At 32.7% G+C, this 25,074-nt stretch overlaps 2 protein-coding genes across 3 annotated transcripts; one reads left to right on the top strand and one right to left on the bottom strand.

Annotated features, from left to right (window-relative positions):
- Positions 1–1,535: 1,535 nt before the first annotated feature.
- Positions 1,536–11,460, bottom strand: LOC100792623 (DExH-box ATP-dependent RNA helicase DExH1). Of its 2 annotated transcripts, XM_041007746.1 has the most exons (16): positions 11,137–11,460; positions 10,187–10,332; positions 8,642–8,741; positions 8,342–8,554; positions 8,117–8,212; positions 7,537–7,812; positions 6,638–6,841; positions 6,379–6,534; positions 5,525–5,617; positions 4,682–4,896; positions 3,766–3,925; positions 3,255–3,528; positions 2,973–3,165; positions 2,679–2,865; positions 2,142–2,510; positions 1,536–1,935 (listed from the first exon to the last, which is right to left on the bottom strand). In XM_041007746.1, exons 1-16 carry the CDS (start codon positions 11,443–11,445, stop codon positions 1,807–1,809), a joined length of 3,120 nt encoding a protein of 1,039 aa, XP_040863680.1. In that variant the 5' UTR covers positions 11,446–11,460; the 3' UTR covers positions 1,536–1,806. The 2 variants fall into 2 exon arrangements, with proteins under 2 accessions (XP_040863680.1, XP_040863683.1); XM_041007749.1 differs by lacking the exon at positions 11,137–11,460 and having other exon boundaries at positions 8,642–8,745; positions 10,187–10,326.
- Positions 11,461–20,424: 8,964 nt separating this feature from the next.
- Positions 20,425–22,884, top strand: LOC100809258 (syntaxin-121). Its single transcript, XM_003519064.5, has 2 exons — positions 20,425–21,246; positions 22,101–22,884. Exons 1-2 carry the CDS (start codon positions 20,679–20,681, stop codon positions 22,538–22,540), a joined length of 1,008 nt encoding a protein of 335 aa, XP_003519112.1. The 5' UTR covers positions 20,425–20,678; the 3' UTR covers positions 22,541–22,884.
- Positions 22,885–25,074: the final 2,190 nt, after the last annotated feature.

Here is a 25,074-nt window from a genome sequence, read left to right as displayed (position 1 = left end):
TCATAAGACCTTCACAAGTGGCTCAGCTCATTTTCATCCCTAATTACAGATAATCTATGCTAATACCTATACAAAAGAGATAATATCTAAAAACCACTACTTACACACAAAAGAGATAATATCTAAAAACCACAAGAACTTAGGGTTTACAAATACATCACCTGAGTGAATCTTCTTGAAAAACATAAAGCCTGACGAGAAAACTAATGAGATGTCCATCTATTTACCTAAATTTATTAACTTTTCTAATATCTAATTTAAAAGTAAAATTAAAAATAATTTTTAATTGATTGGCCGTCTAAAAAAACTATTACATTAATAGTGCATGCATGTTAAACTTATAAATTTGAAGTTCAAATAATGTTAATTCTTAATTAAATGATTAATTTTGTTTTACTTTTCTTGTACTTGTAATACGCTAGAGATTGTAATAAATTTGCATTCTTTTACTAAATTTGGCTATCACTTTTTATTGAAAAATGTTAGTGATTAGTTTGTTAATTTTTAGTTAAGAGGTAGGGGTATGCATATAAACCGATTTGAATCAAATCGTTTCGAAATTATACCGAATCAAACTGATTTTTGAATCGAACTAATTTACTTAATAAAACTAAATTGTTTTTTCAAACTAGTTTTAACCAATATTTTATAACCAGTTTGATTCTAAATTGGTTTTAAAAATTGACTCTCAATTTAGTCCAAAAACCTATCCCTTTAAACCAAATAAAACCAATTTGGTTCAATATTTTCCCAAAATCAATTTTCACACTCTCCTAGCTAAAGGGATCGAACCCATAACTTTTTTTCTTAACCCTAAAACCAACCTTATATCGCCTAATTTGACTATATAACGTAACTAGCTTTCTTATAATTAGTTGAAAACATGTCTTTCACACGAAATTTTACACACTTTTATTAAAAACAAATATTTGTACAAATTTTAAGGAGAAAGGTTCACTTTATTTCTTGAATAATAGATATTACAAATTTTAATGAACATGTACATGATCTATAAGTTAATTTTTATTTTGTTGTACAAGAGACTATATAATAAAATGCTGGAATGGAAGGGAAATATGCAACATAAAAAGTATTATACCAATAATATTAGACAAAAATTGACAGTATTAACTTTTAAAGACTTAGTTATAAAATTTCAAAAACTATTAAAAATATTTTTAAATATAAAGACCTAATTAAAAATTTAATGAAATCATAAAAAATAAAATTAAAATACCTAAACATTATAAACATTAAATAATTATCTTCAAAAAAATACATAAGCCAAGGATACACCCTGACTTGATATTTTAAAGTTTCAGCATAATTTATTTGATAAAAAATTGTCGAAAGTAAATTGCAGAAAAACTAAGAAAAGAAATAAAGAGGCAACTAAACCAAAAAAAAAAAAAAATAGAATGTAGAAGCACAAACTGATACTTTCTTGGATAATCTAAAGTAAAACGTTATACAAAAAGATGTCATGGGCCAGTTAATGCAGAAGTATAATCTAGTGAAAGATTATAACTACAGTATGCTGAATCAAATATTGCTATATGTAGCCCAAGGCTACAGTGTTTCCTCTAGGAGAAGAATCCACTGTGAAATTCGATCATGGCCTTGCCTCCTTCCCTTATCAATTATTACTATCTCCTTTTTAACCAAAGAAATCAGATATTGCACATACACATTCCAGATAAATACTATTGCTAGCAATCAATAAAAACTACCAAAATTTATGCTAATTATAACGTCTAATGAATGCCAGGACTCAGACCAACATGCTGTTAGCCCTGGAAAAAGAAATTATCTCATGACTTGACTGTGCAGCAATTCAACAGCAGCAGCAACCACTCCCTTTCCTTCAGCAGAAACGTCAAATCCTGGTTCTTCAATTTTTCTGTTCAGAAGCTTGTCAAGCTCCCCACGTAGTTTCTGCATATCCCATTACCAAGAGATTGTTAGGCTCAAGCATGGCTTAAAACAGGATTAGGCTCCTCTCAAATGAGGGGAACACACTTTAGAGTTTGATTTCATCACAATTAACTATTGCGAATGCACTTCCTCGCTTTAAAGGAGCCATATCCCTTATAAAGACAAAGCATCAGAGCTTTGCTGGGAAAGGATAGAGGGAACATTACCCTTATTAACTCGATGACACTTTTCGAAGCAGAGAAATGAAGGTAACCTCCAAGCATGTCAATGCCCTCACCACTTTTGCTAGGGACAAGATTACCACCAAATAGAAGTAGGGCATAATCTGAAATGTTCGTAGAGTCTTTAATATAGATGCTGGTAGTTTTCACCTTTTCACTATACACCATGTAGGGAAGAGGGAAGAGATAGATCCCAGCATTAACAGAAGCAGGATGGATGTCAACCTTCCCTACTTCTTTAGTGTAGAATGCTGTCCGTTTTCCTCTTCTTTTGCACTGAACAACATTAGGGTAGAGCCCAGCACAAAGAATTGCACAAACCATCTCCAAATCATGACTATACTGGTTGTAAACCTGCAAAGACATAAATTATGCTTCATAACTACTCTCCTAGTACTTATTCAGAATATAGCCATAAGCTATACTTGCTTTTACTTTAAGAAGAGATGGAAACTAAATGGGCGGGAAGATGGGGGAAAGTATTTCAGTTGAAAAGAAAAGCAACTGGGATTAGGGGCTTACATTAGCACCCCTGGACTTGTCAACAAATCCAATGTCAGATAATAAATTGAGAAACTGCATTCTCATATTGTCAATCAACCGCAAGGTTGCAGGGGAAAGGAAATTATCCCAACAAAACTGCTTTTCGTTCCCACTTCGCTTTGCCTCCTTCCATCCTTCAAAAGCTTTGAGAAGGGCTATGTGATCACTGAAATGAAAATATATTTATAATTGAGCACCTGGCTTGATCTATGCAGTAAAATTTGAATGAACACCACCAGGGAAGGAACATTTTCTTGACTATCAACAACTAACCTGCAAGAATCACCAGCAAAAAATTGTTTTGCTGCATCGGCTTCCTCTTTTCTGTTTATGGGTAAGACAAATGGGTTGCGGTAAGCAAGAGAGGCAGCAATAGTTAAGGCAGGATTTAAGCACTGAAAGATAGAGCCCATGAGAAGCATCTTCCCTATATTTGGGTCCAAAGGTATGTTACAAAGATGCTGACCTACAAGTATAAAATTAGCTCAGCCTCAGATAGATCTAAAAATCTAAACTCAATAGCTTAAGGAGACAAACATATCCAGCATAATATACCAAGTGGAGTGAGCTCTTCCTGTTCATCTAACGCCCCAATTGTTTTGAGAAGTTCAATAGCATTCTTAACAGCTAAAGGATCTGGTGGCTGAAGTGCCTTTTCTAAAAATGATCCTACAGTCCCAAGCTGCAAACTTTTAATATGAAGGCACAACTCTTGCAAAGGTGTTCGAAGGATTTCAGCTAACTGATATTGAGGCATTGCATCATGGATCAGTTTTGGATACAACCTATAGCAAACTCCAGGTTGCACTCGACCAGCACGACCACGTCTCTGAAAAAAGTCTACCCATTAGTAAAAGTAAAATACTGCATGTTACTCTGTTTCTCTGTCTTTTATCTTTGAAAATGGGGAAGGGAGGGGGGGGAGCAGGGCGATTAGATTCAAACACAAAATTTAGCAACTAACTACTGGATTCGGAAATAATAGAAAGTTAAGTCTCTGAAGAGTCACATGTTCAACAAGAGCAATAAACCTCGTGTTGTGAAAAATCATGTTCAACTTCAATACCTGATGAGCTGAAGCCTTTGAAATCCATGATGGCAACAAGCAAGCAAGCTTATTTAGAGCATCATAGCTGGTCTCCTTTGCTTTTCCCCAGTCTATGACATACACAACGTCATCTATGGTGATGCTACTCTCAGCAATATTTGTTGCTAGCACGATTTTTCTACAACAGCAAAATAACAATCAAAACCCCTCAGCTTTACTGATCATCTGATTATATATTACAATAAAGCAAAAAGTCAACTATAAGAAGACCATTATAAGAAGTAAGGTTTTCAGGAGTTTAGACTATGCAGTGCACCTAAAATGGACTCAGCTCCTGGCTCTAATTAATAAATGGCTATTAAATAGGTAGCTAATTTCCATGATTATTTCAGATAAATTGAACAGCCACACCTTCTAACAACTATTGTTTTCCCAGAAACAATCTTCCTCTAGCAATTAACATGTTTCACAATTTCATGCATCAGCTGTTAACTCCTGCAAATTAACACTAATAAACAATAGTATTCAGCATCAGATGTATGTAATATTAATATTAATATACTGAAAATATTGCAGCCTTACTCCAAATTAATATATTTCAAAGACAATTTAAATTCTTTGCCAACCTTGGCCTTTTTTATGAAAAAAAATGCTTTGTTCTGAATGCTAACTTGCTAAGCTACTTTGGAACGTTGGTAAGTTAGCAATGGTACAGTTTATACAAGGAGAATCCTTGAAAATAAAACCAAGTAAACTAGATCAACTAGTTTCCATTCACCAGATCCCCAATCCAGGTCCAACATGTTTTTGAGTTCAGGCTCAATCTTTATCCCATTTATATATAGAGCTTGTCAACTTTCTACTCATAAACTTCTCCAAACATATATCCAAAACAAACCATCAATGATGAAATTGGCAAAAGAAATATGCTTGCCTCTTGTTAGGGGGAGGACGTTCAAATATTTCACATTGGTTGACAGTAGGCATTGAGCCATGTAAAGGAAGGATTAAGAACTTGCTAGGGTCTCCAACTAAGTTATTTCCTTTAAGTTTGTCAAGCAGTTTAGAAATTTCATCCCAGCCAGTGAGAAATACAAGAATTGCTCCACCAGCTTCATTGCGACATATATACTCAATTGTTGCCTCTACCTGAAACATCATAGTAATTAAAATGAAACAGGCACACTTCAAAAAGTATTTGAATCATTATGAGGAAAAGGAATCAGGAAGATATTGAGCTCACTGATTAAACAAATTCAAGAAATTTCAGTAAAAGCATACAGCCACGTATGTAAGGAAAAACAAAGCAACAGTAGCAACAGAGGACACTTTCACTGAATGCACTCATTGACAATAGGAAAATCGAGTAGAAGATTGTTAGAATTGAATACTAATATAGATTCATTTGAACATTTAGCACATGTTAGAAGATAAGTCAACTGTCGCATATATGATTGTAGTTAATAGCTGTTAATTATCTCTGAAGTTAGTCCTTCTCAGCTCCTACAGCACAATTGTTAAAATAAGTATACATAAGATAAACTTGTTGTATAAATAAATGGACTATGCAACACAATTCTCCGCAATACTTCCTGTTTCCACAGACTTTTACACTAGCTGCAGCAAAAAAATTCAAACTTCTGATGCATCTTGACCAGATAAATAATACTAAGTTTTTTACACTGATAGAGAAAGATAAAAGAGATTTTCCAAATAGCAGATAAATTAAATTTATAAAGTACAGGTTAATCTGCCAAAATAAAGTGCATACACATACCAAACCCAAATCAATCTGCGAACCTGACCAAGCTTCTAGAGATTTTCTAACACCCAAGCTGTAATTTTTGTAATTAGTATCTACATCAATATCCTGAAAGAACAAAGAGATGTATGAGCATTTTATATACGTTAAGTGACAATAGGAAGAGGTGAGCCAATTAGTAACAGAAGCAAGCAGCACATATCACTAATTCAAAGAAAAGAAAATATTTAATTTGCCAGGAAGATAAGGCCACTAAATTCTAGACAATTTTTTTTTTTCTTTTTGATAATTTTTTTTATTATAATGATGAGAGATGCATTACATAGAAAGAGGGTATTATATTTAACTGTCAACAAGACATCAAAGAAGTACACCCCAAAACAAGAATATAGCCCAACTAACATCCACCAATTGAAGCAAATTGTCTGTTGTCAAATTTTATCCCTCAATATTAACAGGAAGAATCCCTTGGGGAAGTTGCCAACTGCATTTCAACAACAATTAGGAACTGCTTTCATCATATGGCCTTGCAAAAAAAAAAAAAAAAACCAAAATCTAGAAGGAAAAAGCAAAGCTTTTGAACCCAAAACCATATTGATTCTGTAACTACCATAAATTGAATACATAACATTGGAAAAGGTATTGGGGGGGGGAGGGGATAAATATAATTCAACAAATTTGACATTAATAAGACATCACTAAAACATACAAGACTCTACTTAACCCAAGAAACAAAATCAGTGACAAATAACTCTTTAGAGTCTTAATTCCACAAGTATGCAGAAAATAAAATTGATAATTCAACTTCAAAGCATCTAATACATCATGAAGATTTTAAAGACATGGATTGATGGGTCAAATATACATGCCTCAAACATTTCAGTCAAAGGATCCTTCTTTGAATCCTGTTGTTTCCTTCTCCTCCTTGAATTCCCCTCAAAATTGTCAAAATCTGACTTGATGCTGTATCGAGTTTTCTCCAACACATCTTCCAGGAAGTGCTCTGCCACAGGGTAAGTAAATCCCTGGCACATATGTCCAAATATAATTAAAAAACATAGGAATACTTTATTTGCATTGAAATCCACAAATATGAATTGATAATATGAAATATAAAATCATGCATACCGGTATGTGCATTGTTGGGGCATTTGCAAAGTATTTAGAGAACATATCAGCATTAATGGTGGCACTCATCAGAATGAGACGCAAATCTGGACGCCTAGGAAGAAGGTCACGTAAAATTATAATTAAAAAGTCTTCATTCATGCCTCTTTCATGAATTTCATCCACCAGCAAATGACTAACACCAGTCAAGTCTGGGTCTTGTACCTATTTAACAACAAAGACAGTAAAAACAAGGCCACTAGTTGCTAGGAAGAATATAAGAACATCCCATATAAAGATGCAAAATTCTCAACTATATATTTTTCCTCTTTCCAATTAAAAATAGAAATTGAGTTATGGACCAATCTTGTAATCACCTAGCTATTTTATCCTCTCCTCACAGTATGAATTTTATGTTCTATAACAAGAACCAGTGACACAATCTGCAAGCAGAAACAGTCCCAAAAACTTAAACTAGGTGAAGGCTCACATTTAGTTTTATAAATTTATATCTAACTCAACTGATCACACGAGCATTTAGGACTGAAAAAGCACAAACTAACCTTATGCTGAAATTCATTTTTCTTTTATTTGGAATATTGGGGTCAAGAAACAATTTTCTGACCATTATACCATGTCATCATCAACTCTCACAATTCAAAAGCTTACGCTATTAGAAGAAGGTTCATAAATGGTTTTATATTTACTACAAGTATGAGACATGCAACCTCCCCTGACCCCCCCTTTTTCTCCCCCCTTGCCAAAGAAAAAACTTAGGAAAAATAGCATAGGGAACATCAAAACCTCAGACAAATACCAATGAGTGGCAATAGAAGAAAGACTGAAACATAAACAAATTTAGACAGGAACTGGAATCTAAAAAACTGGAGACTTTTAGTTTGAGAGGAATCTAATATTACCAACTGCCGAAGTAATACACCAGTGGTGCAGAAAAGAAGGCGTGTTTCTGCAGAACGTTTTGATTCAAGACGGATTTGGTATCCAACTGCTTCCCCAAGACTCTCACCTCTTTCAGCAGATATTCGAGCTGCAACAGAAATTGCAGATACTCGACGAGGCTGAGTACAAATTATGTTGCAATCAGCTCCGCGCAAACAAGATATTTCTTCTTCCAGAAGGAATTGTGGCAACTGTGTTGTTTTACCACAACCTGTCTCTCCTGAAACTACTAATACCTGTGCAAACACAAGCCAAATTTTATGCTGTTGAAGAACCAAAGATATAACTATAACCAATAATAACTGCAATTGATGATAATTCAAAAACAGTCAAATACAATGTAGGAAAAGAAGTCCAAACAGACAATGTATCATCCATATTCACAATGTACTCCACCCATAGATCTAGTAATAAAGTTTGCCCTTTCTTACTTCCATGAAGATCTATAGATATTATTTCTTGCAGACTTATTATGAATCAAGTCAATAAACTATGGTAAATAAGACATTTTTGTAACAATAGATAGAAATATCTGCCCACCTGATTTTCTTGAACAGCTTTCAGAAACTCAGACTTCATTTTAAATGCAGGAAGCTTCTCCCTAAATGATTTCATTTCCTTCAAACTATCACTTGCCTGCACATAAATAATATCCCATCCCGATGTTAGTTTAAAATAGAACATGAGGCTGTCATGTAGATGGCACAATTCAAGCAAACAGATGATATCAGTTTATGGCCAAATTACTGCCAAATGCTTAGGTACCTGTACAAGTTCTTGCCTTTCCTTGAGTGCAACACTAAGTTTCTCCTTAGAAGAATCAGTCTGTCGTGAAGAAACATATTTTATAGGGGCTGCAGATTGTTTTTGTCCAAGGTCAGCTGATATAGAAGGAAGACTAGACAGTGTTGCCCCAGTTGACTGTGAGCTATTCAAAAGATTTCCTACCCTTCTCTCAATGTCTGTGGACATTTTAATCTGCCAAAAACTTAACATAGTTAGCACATTTCTACATGCAGCAAGAAATAAGTAATCAGACATTAAAATAGGATAGGTATACTCCACCTCTTTCTGTGTTGATCCATGACGCTCATCAAGATCTGCACGATAATCAGGCAATGGAACTTTGCTAACAATGAGAACCTTCCCCTTACTATAAGCATGGCTTTCTTTGCCCAAGTACAAATCAAGCCATTAAGATGTTAGTTAAAATAAAAAAATAAGATTAAGCTCAAAATGTTCATCAGTACAGGTAATCTATGCTTAGTATGTAAGCATATTCTATGCCACCAATGATTATTTCCACAAATTCAATTACAGTCAGGAATTTAGAAAGTTATGTTACACATTATAGTTGCCTAGCCCTTCTAGATACCAACACAATACCAGTAGCACAAGTACAATATGCACCTTAGGGTAGCCAAAAAATTGGCCAGACCAAGTACAGCACTAAAACAAATCCAGACTAATCATGAATCATCAAGTTAACTATTGCTGCTTATTGTCTATTAATTCAAACAATGTTGTACCATTTGGTTCAATGCACATTACAACAACAAAAGAAATCGGTCCATACCACAGTTAGGGAGGAAAAATTGAGGCAATAGTTTATATTTAAATATACTACATTTACCCAAGAGCTAGTGACACTAAGTCCTTTTGTGAACTGCCTGATCCTAGTGTCAAATCCCAGCCAGGCCACTTTTACATACATTTTTAGCCTGCCATCACCATCCCCAATTTCCACACAAGTCATTTCCCCGACCTCGTTTCTAACCAATATAATCCCATAAAAAGGACCTTTATTAAAAATGTGTTGCTAAGTTGCTACAGCTGAAAATCTATACAATGAATCTGCAAGTTGTTAAACTGAAAATCTATGATTTATGTTGTTTATTGATGTGTTTTGTATGGAACCTAGTTGTTTTAATTTATTGTGTGTCAATCATAGAGAAATTCAGATTATTAACTAATACATACTGTGGTATTAACACAACTGACACTACATTATTTCTGTTCAGTGATCTACTTTTATGGTACACAGCCAAGTTCAATCCATAAGAACTCAGCTTGTGAATTTGACAGAATGAGCAGTATGGTTTGGTTCAAGCCTAATCGTCAAACAAACCCAAACTTGAAAACCCCTAATTCACACATCAGCAATAATGTAGCATCAAAGCAAATCACAACCAAATACTTTGCAAAGTGGAATCTAACATTAGCCAGAGAAAAGGGAAACCATTAGAAGAAATAAGCTAAATACTTTATTTCAAGTGAGATTAGAATAAAAATAAACTATCATATTAGGACAAACGAATTTGGCACATAATGAAGAGTTCATTCCACAAGGAAAATGTGGAAGCACAATCCACAACAAAAATCTTTTACCATGAGACACACAAGGAAATAACTATTGATTAGACACACAGTTTGTTTTACAATTACATGTGCATGTATGTCATCATAATCTCATCTATTGATTTTCTGATCAATGACTCTACCGCCTCATTTCTCTCCCTCCAAACCAAGGACAAACATAGTAAAACATCACAAATACAATTAACTATCTGGTTAAATGATGAAGAAAATAAAAGTATTTAGTAAACATACAAGTAGAGCTCATGCTGATAGGCAATATCAGCTAGGGTTTTCTGGTCTGCAATACTAAAGTTACGCTTAATTACCATCTCCTGCTCCCCTCCTCTCTTCATCTTCTCTATCTTATCCCACCACTCATTCTCATCCAACACCTCCTTCTGCAAAATTAAAAAAAAAATATTGATAAAATTATTCAAAGAGGAGGGATCAAATTATACCCGTGTAACTTTGACAACTATTACACAATTTTTATAACTTGATATAGAACGCGATTTTTATTGATATAACCGTTGAATTATATTTACATATAACCAAGAAGGTAATATCGTTGTGTCAAATTTTATCAAAATTGAAAAACAAGAAAGTAATCAAATGATTCATATTTCAATATATTTTGAAATGTTTATATTACGTCGATTTTAATCTATATGAACGAGATATCAAATGATTTTATATTAATATGAAATTTTACAAATGTGATCTATCTGAAAGAAACTTCTAATTCAACAGTAAGTTTTAAGAAAACATTATTCATTTAAAAGTTATAGAATGGTGTAATAGTTGTTAAAAGTTACACCGGTGTAATTTCATCTTTCCCCCTATTCAAACTAGTGTAACAAAAAAAAAAAAAAATTAACCAAAGTCACCACAGAACATGCAGTGGCAGAGCACATTATCAAACACACACAAAAAAAAACTTAAATGCAGTTCCTTGTGTCGTTCTCCTATCAGAATTAGAGTTTCATCACGATAATCCACATAATAAAAGTTCGCGTTAAAGGATTATACAAGTGAAGATTCAATTCCAATTGAAGAACAACACATTCAGCAGCACCTAAAGAACTATAATAAGTATTTTTTTTTTAGCCAAAAGAAAATACTACTACTACTACTAATAAGCTTTGTACATTATCAAAAATTTAATTTTTTTATTTTGTTTTGAACTTTGCATTTGAATTTACCTCAGCTTGTTGTTGCCTCAGGCGCTCGGCGCGCCAAACAGGGTCCCACCACCTCTGCTCGCCGCGTCCACCGCGTCCTCCGCTGCCACCGCCACGTCCACCACCGCCACCACGGCGGCTGCCGCCGCGAGCGGCGGAGGAGGAGGCTCCACTGCCGCCGCCGCCTCGGTAGTTGGGGCGGTAGGCCATGACGGAGGAGGAGATCCGAAGGTGAGTGGGGGAAAGCTCGGGTGCGGGCGGGTGTAGGAAGGTGAGAGGGAGATGAGTATGGGAGTAGTAGAAAGTAGGGCGGTAGAGACAGCGAGGCATTTATATAGGGGGGACGCTGGGGAAGTGGAAGTACATACGCGAACAACGTGTTTGTGCAACACTTGAAAAGTGCGAGTTGCGACGTGTTGGAAATTTCACGGCAGGGGTTATTATTTTAATTAGTAAGTCGTTATAGTTTTTTTTTTTAGTATTTATAATTAATAAATAATTTTTTTAGTTCTAAAATTTATATTTTAATTCCAAAAAAATTATGCTTATTAAGTTATTAAGTTTTTTTTAACTCTATTAATTAAAAAATTTTAACGGAACGTTTTGAAAATTAAAAAAATTACTTATTAATTATAAGATTTAAAAGAAATAAATTTAAAAATTATAAAAATTAAATAGGTAATTAAATCTATCTATAATTATAAATTTACAAATCCATTTACAGATTTGGATTACACAATCTTAAATCTGCTTGGATTATAAGTTTCATTTAGAAAGAGGTTCAGATAGCACATTCCATCACATAGTACTTTGTAAATATTTGGTGTATAATTATAAATGTACAGATTCATTTACAGATTTAGAATACATAGTGTTGAATCGAATCCAACATAACTTTTCAAGTTTGGATTATACATTTCATTTAGAAAAAGGTTCAGATAACACATTCACACATTCTCGTGCTTTATATATATATTTGGTTCGGATTCAAACCATAATTATATTTATTATAATTTTTGTAGCAAAATTTGAATTAATGAGTTTTAATTATGTACAGAATTTTGAATTAGAAAAAACTTTTAGAGTGAATAATAAAGGTTACTATTTCTTAATTGCTTTTTCAATTCAAATATTTTTAATCATAGATTTATGCTACCGGTTCCCTACTTATTAAAATATATATACAGACAACTAAAAGTATATATTTTTAATTTTATCTATCTATAATTACAAAATTTAAAATTTATTTTCAGATTCAGATCATGTAACTTCTTAAAGTATGAATAACACTTGTATTCGGTAGTTTGTAATAGATTAGTTGAATTACAAACCAAATTTAAATTTAAATTAATTCATTTATGTTCCATTAAATAATATATCTTCAAAAAACATAAATCTAAAATTGATTTAAATTTATTTCGAAATTAAAATTAATTAATATGTCCTATTAAATAAACGTTGAGAGTACTTATTAAAAAAAAATCCTCCTTTATAAATAAAACGGGTCATTATTCATTAAGTTAAATTCCATGGATTACAAATCAAACCCCAGTATTTGATGCTTCCTAGAATATTTATTAAATAGTGCTCAATTCAATTTATTGTTAAATTTTTATTGCCTAATAATTAGTGTCAAAGCACATAATTAACGTCCTATAATTTTATATTATATATTTTCATTATTATTATTATTATTATTATTATTATTATTATTATTATTATTATTATTATATATACATATATATATATATATATATATATATATATATATATATTAGAATAAAGTAACATTTTATAAAATAAAATATATAAATAAATATGTTTGAATCTACGTATATAAAATGCCATGACTTTAAGAGGATACATTTCAAAACTATAACATATAATTTGAGCTTTTAAATTTCAAAATTACTCCCAAATTAATTGCAATTCATTGTTGTTGTTGCTTTTTTACAGGTAATTCATTGTTTTTCTAATAGACTAAAATCTAAAGTCTCTATATAAATGAATTGTTCCTCTCGCTCTCTGATCATTCAAGAACTCTACCTTTCAAACTTAGTAGATAATACTCCTACATCTTCCAAAAGGCTAATTTTTTTTTATCTTCTACAAGTTCTTTATGCTTAAGGTATGGATTCTTTCATGTAATCTCATTTTTCTTATCTTTTGAAACGATTCTGCAATTTTTTTCTACTCTGTCATCTAAAGTTAACCTTTTTTTCTGATTAAGTATTGTTTTATCATTTAGACTTATTATATATTAGTTTCTTTTTCTTCTTATCAATTTCTATTTGATACGGAAATGACGGTTTGTACGTGATTCACCACGAAAAAGGTATTATTTTTTTTGTTAGTAATATGAAGAAAAATATTTTCTTATCTGTTGTTTCCGTTGTTGTTATTGTTTTGCATCCTTGTTGCAATCTCATTCTTATAGAATTATTTTTAACGCATTTTAAATTTGTATTTACATCTCTTTTTCTTCTTCCAAAGTTAACCTTTTATTGTTATGACTTATTATGTTTTTTACTATCTGTTTGATTATTTTTTCTCTGATTGATTATCGTTCTTACTTTTTTTTTTTCTTCTTATCAAATTCTCTTTTGATGCGAAAATGATGGCATGCATTGCGATTAGGTTTTTTTTATATAGTAATTTTATATATTTTTTTATTGTTATTCTTTTCGTTATTGTTTTACATCCTTCTAATTTCATCCATGTAGTCCACATATTTTAGTCCTTTAGGTTAACTATAAGACTATAGAAATATTTATTTATTACTTATTTGTGTAAATATGTTTATTTGATCAACTTTCATTCTAATCTTAATTTCATCATTTGTAATCAAAGGGATAAGTTTAGTTGCATAAACACCTTGTAATTCATTGTTTAATTTTTTAGAAGAACACACATTAACAATCATATTCAAGTTTTTTTTAAAAAAAAAACACGAGCATTAAATTCTTGAGCTAAAACAATACAAGTGAGTTGTTATTGATGAGAAAAATAATGTATATAATATGCATACAAATATTTTTGAAGAATCAAAACTTGTAAACTATCTCACACTCTATTAGGAGTGGGAATAGGCCATGGGGTCTCCTAACTTATATCAAGGTCAAGTTTGATCAAACTTTTCAAAAATAAACCACACCTTGATCTTTATTAAACTAGACCCAGGTTTTTATAGAAAAAGGTTAGGCTTTGGGTCATTTAAAAAGTTTTTTAAGCCTTAATAGATAAGCCTATTTGTGGTTGAGGAGGATATCATACACAAAAAAGTACTTTTGTGGAATATTGAAATATTGTAAGGAAGAAGGAGTCCCTTCTGCGATAAAAGTCAATATATCAATGGCTTAAGGAGGGTGACAAAAATTCTAGATATTTCCACACAATTGTTAAATGGAGAAGGATGAAAAATTCAATAAGTGGTTTATTGGTAAATGGTAAGTGGGAGAAGGATCCAAGAGTGGTTAAAGAGAATGTGAAGTGTTTCTTTAAAAGGAGATTTCAAGATGAAGGAGGATTAGACCAAGGTTGGAGAGTTAAAGAGTCGTTCAAACATAAAACTGATGTGGAGAGTGATATGCTTGTTTGAAGGTTTGAGGAGAGTGAGATTAGAGAAGCAATATGAGATTGTGATAGTAACAAAAGTCTGGCTTCGAATGGCTTTAACTTAAGTTCTTTAAAAAAAATTGGCCAAGACTAAAGGATGATGTGTTGAAGGTTTTTGCTGACTTTTATGAACATGGTGTAATCCCAAAGGCGGCCAACCCCTCCTTTACTACACTTGTTCCAAAAGTTGATGGCCCATAGGAGCTTGATAAATTAGACCCATTTCTCTCATTGGAAGCTTGTATAAGATCTTAGCAAAGGTCTTATCATCTTATCAAGGAGGATAAGGAGAGTGTTTGACAGAGCTATTGATTGCAGGCAAGGAGTTTTTATAGGTGGAAGGAACTTGCTTGATGGGGTGGTGGTGGGCTAGTGGCCAATGGGGTGTTGGAGGAAGCCAAGAAGGAGAAGAAGGAATGCTTCATCTTTAAAGTCAGTTATGAAAAATCTTATGATTTAGTATCATGGTCCTTGTATTATATGATTCGTAGACTTGACTTTTAGGGTAAATGGGTGGGATGGATTAGGAGCTACTTGGAATCAGATACTATTTTTGTGTTGGTTAATGGGAGCCCAACTATGAGTTTCTTTCCATGAAGAAGATTAAGATAAGATGGCCCACTTGCACCTTTCCTCTTCCTCATTGTGGCTAAAGGTCTTAGTGGCATATGAGACAAGTTATGGAAAAGGATATGTTTGAGAGTCGTAGAGTGGGAACAAACAAAGTGCAAGTTAACCTACTACAGTTTGTAGGTGATACTTTATTTTTAGGTGAGGCTACATTCCTAAATGTTATTGTGCTAGAAGGGTTACTTAGATGTTTTGAGCTAGTGTCTGGTTTAAAAGTGAATTTCTACAAAAGTAAAGTAGTTAGAAGGATCCAAAGATATGCATCATTCTTGAAATGTAAAATCATGACCATACCTTTTGGATATCTACGGATGGAGGTCCGAGGCAATCCAAGAAAGGAAAGGAAGAGATGTGGGGAAGTGTGCTTATCGTAGGGAGGAAATTAGCTAGTTGAAAGAGTAGGAGTTTATCCCTTGGGGGTAGGGTATGTCTTATTAGATCAGTGCTTACATCCTTACCTTTTTAAATGTTGTCTCTCTTTAAAATACTTACAAGGTTAGTAAAGAAGTTTATGAGGTTATAAAGAAAAATTTTGTGTATTGGGGAGAGGAGGGGGTGGAAGCAAAATTTCTTGCCCAAGTGGGAAACAATGATTCTTTCAAATGAAAAAAGGGGGTCTTGGATAAAGAATATATTTATTTTAATTATGCTTTGTTAGCAAAGTGGAAATGAAGAATGATGAGTGGAGGTAATGGACTATGGTATGAGGTGCTTAAGTCAAAATATGTTGGGAGGAAAAATTTGGTTTCGCAAGGTGGTGGGCCAAGATCTTCGATGTGGTGGCAAGACTTAGGAAGGGTATGTGGAGAGTCTCATCAAGTTGGATGATTTCATACCAATATTAAATGACAGTAAGGGGAGGGGAGTGGGGTTAAGTTTTGGTTAAACATATTATTGGGGGAGGAGGCTTTGACAACAAACTATTACAAGTTATTTTCAATTTCAACACAAAAAATGAATTTTGTTTGTGACATGGGAAAATGGGTAGAGGACTCATGGCTGTGGGACCATATATGGAGAATGGATTTTTTTTAGTGGGAAAGAAATGGTTTAATAGGTTGTTGGATGAGCTTAATAATGAGCAATCCAAGAATTAGATTGCCTGCCAACTAGAATTAGATTGCAGTCTAGGCAAATTACTTGTCCACATGAATGTTGTTTTTGTTCTAATATGGAGAACAAATGTCATTTATTTTTTAGCTTTAAGCTTGCTTGTACTATCTTGCAAATGATGGGTCTTTGAAATTTATTGTAGCAAAAAGTTAATGCAGTTGAGTGCATTCATTATTTTATGGTGCATTGGAATAGGATGAATAAGAAAATATGGGAGTCAATTAAGCTACCTTTGGAAGTTTTAATCACATTTGCTCTTCAATATTATGCTAAATGAAATTAAGTAAGACATGACCAACATGAACCACCACATCAAGTTGTTAATCAACCTATTCTATCATAACAATCTCCAAATTCTAGGCCATTAAAGTTAAATGTTGATGCAACAATTTTGCATGCACAAACTTGCTTCGATATTGGGATGCACATTCGTGATGAGGGGGAATATTCATAAAGGCTAAAACTTAGTGGTAACCTGACCTTTCAAATCCGTAAGAAACTGAAGCTTGGGGTCTCATTTAAGGATTACATTGAATTCAAGAACTATGCTATTAAAATATTTCTATAGAGCTGGATTGTAAACTAGTCATTAAGAAATTATCACATTCTATAGGAAATAAGACAAATATGCAAATCATCATTTCAAGAAATGGTTGCAATGGTTTTAAACATGGTTGGTCATGGAGTAGGTAATAAGATGATACAACAAATGTTTCAACATTAAACAAAAACCATAACTATGCATTTCCATTAAGTATTAGTTGCATGTCTTATATTAGCCTTTAATTACATCAATCCACAAGATTATAGGTTTTGTGATATCCACAAAAAAAATTAAAGACAACCAGTGATATTGGTCATTTATCAAGATGTTATAAATGCAATTGATGGTACTTATCAAATGTGTAGTTAGTCCTAGTGAACAACTTAAATTAATTAGAAAAAAGATCATCCAACACAATACAATGATTGTGTGTGATTGGTACATGTGCTTTACATATACATTACTATGATGGAAAGGCATCACACATGATGCATGTGTATTCGAGAATGCTCTCACAACTATTTTCATGAATTTCCCACATCCACCCCCCGATGTATGTTTATTATAATTACAATTTATTTATATTTTCATGAACTCGTGATTATATGATAATGATTTTATTCTTTATTAGGTATATATTACTTGGTTGATATTGGTTATCCAATACCAATATGATATATTGGTCCTTATAAATGTGAAAGTTACCACTTGTCATAATTTAAGTGCTCATTTGGATTTGCAAACTACAATAAGGTGTTCAATTATTACCATTCAAGTTTGATGAATACGATAAAAAAATATTTTGTGGTATGTAAAAATAGGTTTGCAATTTAGAATGTATGCCTAAGTTCAAATGTGAAACACAAGTACAAATAATTATAACAACAATGACTATACACAACTTTATTAGAAGAAAATCTTAATTTGATTTTGAATTCCCTTGTTATGAAGATGAAAATATAGTTGAAGATGAGAATGATGATCATATTGGTGAAGATCAACCTTTATCTTTAAATGTGACATCTTCAATAAAGATAAATCTTGTTCAAGACTCAATCCAACATCAAATTAGAGAGCATGTCAACTTAATTAGTCATGTAGTAAAGATTGCAATTTTGTATGCAATACATATGTATCATTAACTATTGCTGGAAACCATTTGAATAAAAAGAAAATAATAAGTAACAAGTAAAATCACAAAACTCCTCCTAACTTGCTCAAAGCAACATGCCTTTCTTTTAGCTTTTTATCTTATGGTGTTGTTTGTTTTGGTTAGAATCATATCTCATGAATGTTGGATTTTATCAAATTTGGGCACCATTTCACCCACTTATAAGCAACCTTCTTCTTTTTTTTTTTTTTTTTAAAAAAAAGAATCACATCTTTACAAAAAGGCTAAACTTGAGTTGGACAGTGAAAATTGAGGAAAGTGCATGTAATGACCAAATTCATAGGCCTTCTTTGCTTGAATTCTTGTCGAAATTGTCTACAATTAAAAAGGCAATTAGGGGGGTCTTGTTGGTGGAGAAGAGCTGTGAGAAGGTGTGACAATCACCAATGATGTTAAAGTTAAGAAAATTAGAGATGACAATCTTAGGGTTGAGTTGACATTACCAATGATAGAGAAGAAAACCTTCGTGGAAGGGATGCAGTGGGAGCAAGATCGTGGGGCACAGAGGTGGTGATCGTGGAGCAAGAATTCTTCATGTTGTGTAAATTGAACAATATTATGGAGACACAAGTTTCATGTTAATGAAGAGGGATAATTTTGTTTTGCACATAAAGAAAAGAATAATTTTATCATTCAATATAAAATTGAAACCTTTGTTTAATGTGGTTTCATTGAAGAGCTCAAAATAATGTAAAAAAAAAGAGATATTAGACATAATGAGTAAAATGTAAGAGATGCACACACAATTATTTTTTTTTTATCAAATTTAAAATTTTAAAAATGGTAGGTTGGACCAATTAATCTATCTTACCTATTATGAGTTCATTTTTTATGGGTTAAAATGAAACCCGTCAAACAAATAATTGAGTTAGAATATTACTTAATTTATGTTTGAGTATGATATTTTTTTTTATGAATTATGATGTTTCAAAAAGTAAATGGAGAAGAATTGATTTTATTTGATTAATAACTTAGAATTACCTGTATAATGTAAATTAGATATAAATTATAAATTCTATATTCTACTACTTTGAATTAAAGGGAAAATAAAAATTATTTTCCTAAAATCAATTTCATCCACCGCATAATTAATAATTTTTTCTGATAAAGAAAAAGTCTAAACATGTTATCAAGCTCTCTCAATATTGATTTTAATACTCCTAAAATTGATTATGAAAACAAACTAAACGAACACTGAGTAGGTAAGATTAAGATATTTTCCTGTTGTGTTTGTTTTATCCCCCTCTTTCATACTGATAAACTAATCATCGTTAGTTAATGCAAAAGAAACCCGCAAATGCCTTTCTGTTTACTCTGACTGACATGGTTGAAAATGAAAACTGAAATACGAATAATCTTACCGTAAAAGGGCTCTTTCCTCTATTAACTTAATCTTCTTAACCCCATTCCAAACGCGCTATCTCACTTTACGCTTAAGCAAAAGAACAATGATTTTTTAGTACAAAATTAAGACAACATTTTATTATTTTCTAGTTTTACCATATATTTTTAAGATATGTATACATAAATAAGGTAAATAATGTATATATCCACAGTATAATTCTTTTGTATTATTATTTAATTATAAATTATCATATATTTAATAAATATTTGACTTAAAAGTAATTGCTTAAAGAATTATACTCATCATGACTAATAATTTTTTGGGTATATAAACCTAACTAATAATTATCAAATAAAAATTAGTTGTCAGTATAAAAATTACAGAGATTACATATAGAAAATAAAATTATTAAATATGTAGACAAGTTTGTGAAAGCGCTGAAAATATAATTTTTTTTATGTTATTATTATCTAATTAAATTTTTTATATATGATAAATTTATTAAACTTTATAATAAGCGACTCTACAATCACATTTCTTTCCAATAAATATAACCAACTTTATTGATTAGTACTGATGGCTGTTAAAAAACTTATTTGACTATTTTTATTTAGATATCATATTGTTTCTTTTGTTGTAAAACTCAAACACAAAACTTTGTTCAGGTGATGTAGTTCAACTCCAGGATAAAAAACATATTAGTGACAATCATCATAAAATTTGGATTGATAATGTACTTTTTTTCAACTAATAACAGTAGCGTATAGAAATTGAATTAAATTTTGTTATATATTACTACTACTAAATTTTTTTTATGATAAAATAACAATATATATTTTTAAAATTATCATCGTTAACCACAGGAGGTCACGAGCCTTCACACTCAGCGTTCTTGTTTGGCCCAAAAAGAAAAAATCTGACGCGCTTGCATCGTTCACCGGTTCAACTTCAACTCTCCCTCTCATTCACGTCAACGTTAACCTCACGTTGACTTCTCTTCCCTTCTCACCCTCTCCGTCTACGCGGTAGTAGTTAAATCAAATTGAAATCCTTCATAAGTTAATAAATATTAATCCAAACGCACAACACAACACAACACGATCCATTAGAAGAAAGAAAATTAAGCAAATAACAAGAAAGAAACAATGAACGACTTGTTCTCCGGTTCCTTCTCCCGCTTCCGCAGCGACCAGTCCTCCCCGGACCGCCACCACGACATCGAGATGGGCGCCACCGCCTCCAGCGGCGGTCGCGGCGGCGAGGTGAACCTTGACAAGTTCTTCGAGGACGTGGAAGGCGTGAAGGAGGAACTAAAGGAGTTGGAAGGTTTGGCTCAGAGTCTAAGGAGCAGCCACGAGCAGAGCAAGACGCTGCACAACGCGAAGGCGGTGAGGGACCTGCGCGCGCGCATGGACGGCGACGTCTCGGCGGCGCTGAAGAAGGCGAAGCTGATCAAGCTCAAGCTCGAGGCGCTGGAGCGGTCCAACGCCGCGAACCGGAACATGCCTGGGTGTGGACCGGGTTCGTCCTCGGACCGGACCCGGACCTCCGTGGTCAACGGGCTCAAGAAGAAGCTGAAGGATGCTATGGAGAGTTTTAACGAGATTCGCCAGCTTGTGTCCTCGGAGTACCGCGAGACCGTGCAGCGGCGGTACTTCACCGTCACCGGCGAGAATCCCGATGACAAGACTCTCGATCTCTTGATCTCCACTGGTAAGGCTTCGTTTCGGATCATTTGTTTGTCCTAATTTGGGAAAGTTAAATTTCATTTCTTTTCATTTTATTTTCATTACGTCATAGTCATTGCAACTTATATCTCCTAGTCCGGGGTTATTACAACTTAACAATTGTGGTTTTGAGTTTGAGTACCGGATATGTAGTAGAATTCAATATTTAGGATATATTTGTTGCTCACAATAATTATATTTGACTAGAGCATGAATACCTGACCCAAGAGAAATTATATGTGGATGTAATAATTTTATACAACGAAGGGAGCGACAAGGAGATAGAGGTAAAAAGAATCGTTTGAGATAAGGTGATTGATGTTATAAAAAGAGAAAGAAAAAAGAATAATGTTGGAGAATTGTGAATAATATAAGTAATTCTCTGAATTTCTTAGATGTCACATCAAGTTGAAATATAGCAACCAAGGTTTTTGGTTCCTTAAGCAAGTTCTATCTTAGACACTTCAGTCGTATGATGCTCAATTAAATTTTAGTTGCAACTCAAAGTAGATTTTGGGTTTATATATTTGAAAACCAGAAATAAAGTAGTAAATTTACAAAAACATAACGAAAATTTACTAGTAGGAGAGTTGATCTTTCATATTCAAGCCTACTGGGACAGAGTCATGATTAATTTCTCATTTTCTTCATCATTGTTTCAATTGAAGAAGAAATAGAACTTAATGGAATCAGTGGATAGTTTATTAAAATGCAAAGTTGTATTTCTTCCAAATTCAAGTCTGTGAATGTGAAGCACTTTTGGGTTCAATGCTGTCTAAATCTCATTTGAAGCAAGTTTTGGAGGTCCTATAATAATCTGTGTTTTTCCCTTTTTTGCAGGTGAGAGTGAGACTTTCCTTCAGAAGGCCATTCAAGAGCAAGGAAGGGGTAGAATTCTGGACACCATCACGGAGATTCAAGAGAGGCATGATGCTGTCAAAGAGATAGAAAAGAATCTCAAGGAGTTGCACCAAGTGTTCCTTGACATGACAGTGTTGGTGCAACATCAAGGTGAGCAATTGGATGATATTGAGAGCCATGTGGCAAGAGCTCATTCGTTTGTGCGCACTGGAGCTGAGCAGTTGCAGACTGCGCGGAAGCACCAGAAGAACACCAGGAAATGGACCTGCTATTGTATCATACTTCTTCTGGTGATCATCTTGTTTGTGGTGCTCTTCACTGTGAAGCCGTGGGAAAATAGCAGTAGTGGCGGCAATGGGGGTGGTCAGCCTGCACCAGCTCAAACACCTCCATCACCTTCACCTCCTGTTAATGCTTAACCTTGGGGGACTATGAGTCTATATTTCACGAAGCATATTGGTTTCATTTATTTTGATTTGAAGATTGAGCTTTTATATTTTGGGATGCAGCACGGGTGATTGGCTTATGATTTGGTAGGAAATCTGTTGGGTTGACCAGCAGTGTCATTTCAATCCATGGAAAGGTTGGATGATTAATCTGAGTTTGTAATCTGAGGGAAGTGAATGGCTGATTGTTCTGTTGAGGTAGGTTCTTGGAGATCATTATTTTGAGCATCATATTCTTTTTCTGTAAGTAGTTTATCTGTTTGAACAGTTGTATTGCTGACCGATGGTTATAAAAACATATGGGATCTTTCCCTAAATATGATGTACAGTATCTTACTGTTCCCTTATGCTATATTACTGTTCCCTTATTAGTAATTTCTCTTCTCTTCTCTACTCTTCGTGAGGGTCCATTGAACTTAGTGGCAGAGCTGTTTGGCAATTATTCCAACTATTGAGTATGCCAATTATCTACTTAAAAAACAGTATCTGCACTTGCAAGTATAAGGCAAAAGTTCAATTCAGTTTCAACTGAATCTGTTATTATTATAATACAGTAATACATAAGTTTACATTGTCCACTCTTCTAGTGGTTTTGGAACTACAAGATAAAAATTATTGAACTCAACAAATTATTGGGGGTTATCAATGTACATCTCCATAATTTGTCATCAGTAGAACAGGTTAGAACAAGTGTGTGGAGAATGATGATGGTGGTAAAGGGGCATATTCATAGATTCATCAGTAGGGGTTTTATTTGTTTATAAATCTCTTTAGACAAACAAGCGGTAAATTCTTGTTTCTAGTGTCCTTGAGGTTGAATTTTTAACAGGGAAATGGTGAAACGAACCTTGTGAATATGTAACATTGTAGACTTTCAGTGTAATTCTGTTCTGCTTCTGATGTATCATGGTTATAGTATAGTAATGAAATTTTAGAAGTATCTGTTAATATTCTTCATCGACTTGTTGACTTTTGAGTCTTTCCTTCACTTGGTATTGTTCTGGAAACCTATCCAGAGCCCGATTGGAGCTAAAAAGAAGTTACATTCGAAACTTCCGTTCATAGAGTTGTTAAACAGCAGGGACTGCTTGACCATTCTCAAGTGACCCGGCCTGGCGGCCAACTCAACTCACCAAAATCCAAATAATGCCCATTAGCTGTTTAGCAAACTCGTTATGTTAAATACTAAGTCGACAGGTTCAAAATTAATATAATAATCAAAGTAGATATGTAACGACCCTCCTTTGTGTCTGAAATAAATAAAAAATTACTAATTTTCTCAGAACAAATTCGATAATTGAAAATTACAACCAACAATCACCCCAATTAAACCTTAATGTTTGAATAGTATAAAGTAGTAACATATTTTACATTTAAGAACAATAGAATAATAATATAATATTTTCTATCTATTTAAACAACCAATAACTTAAAAATATTTTTTCTTTATCATTTAATCTTCCTAACCAAAGTTTGTAATCTATATAGAGTACAAACTCATTACCTAGACTTGGTTAATCTCTTGTTGAATAGTCATTAATTTTATACTTTTTAATCAGATCAAATGTTTATTCAACTAGTATGTTAAATGGTTAGTGGTCTCAAATTTAAATATAATCAACAATTTATTAATTACTGTGATAATCCCATGTCAACGAGAATTAATACATTTTTTTAGAATTTTATATTAAAAGTTAATCTTAATTATTAAGAATTCTTAATTTAATCAGTTGAATGATCATGTTCATGTGTATAATCTAAATAAGTAAATTTTATTCTATTAATCTTAATTTGGTAAAGAGACGATGACATATGTGATATATCTAACTTATTAATATTTTATTTACAATAATTTTATGATTAAGAATAATCTATATTAAGATTATAAAAAAATATTTCTCATTATTAGAATTTCTATCATGATGATCAAGGGATTTTGTGTAATTAATTGAATAAAATGCATAAATTGTTATACATTTTATTTTATTCATATGTGATTCTTGAGGATGAAAAAAACTTTCATGATAACATGTCATTATAAACTAACTATTTAATCAAAAACATTTTGTACATGTTAAATAGTAGATTAATTATTTAATCTTAAACATGATAACAGTGTTTAACAAAATTAGATTCGGCATTTCTTCCCTCCTTTTAACATTACACTTGTTTTCCTCGGTTATATAACAACTAAGAAATTAAGAAAGATTTGTGTTAATGGAAAGGAATTATGGATGTCTGTGTAAGGTAAAAAAAGAATGAGTATTGAGTGTAATTTCATTAAATTTCAAGAAATATAACTCTTTTTATTTCAATAAAATTGAGGGAGACCCATTTCAAGGTAGAAAGCTTCTGTGCTTATAAAACTACTTACATTTATTTCGTTCTAAGAAGACAAGCAAGAATTTGAGTCTGTGACCTATAAGATGTGAGATCTTAAACCCTTGGACTTTAAGAAAAAACTATGTCTAATTTTTTTCATGTAAATTCGAATAGTTATATTGATG

Source organism: Glycine max, chromosome 2 (assembly GCF_000004515.6).
Source record: "Glycine max cultivar Williams 82 chromosome 2, Glycine_max_v4.0, whole genome shotgun sequence".
Taxonomy (NCBI): domain Eukaryota; kingdom Viridiplantae; phylum Streptophyta; class Magnoliopsida; order Fabales; family Fabaceae; genus Glycine; species Glycine max.
The sequence above is the reverse complement of the archived record's forward strand: the minus strand, read 5'-3'. Positions and strand labels throughout refer to the sequence as shown.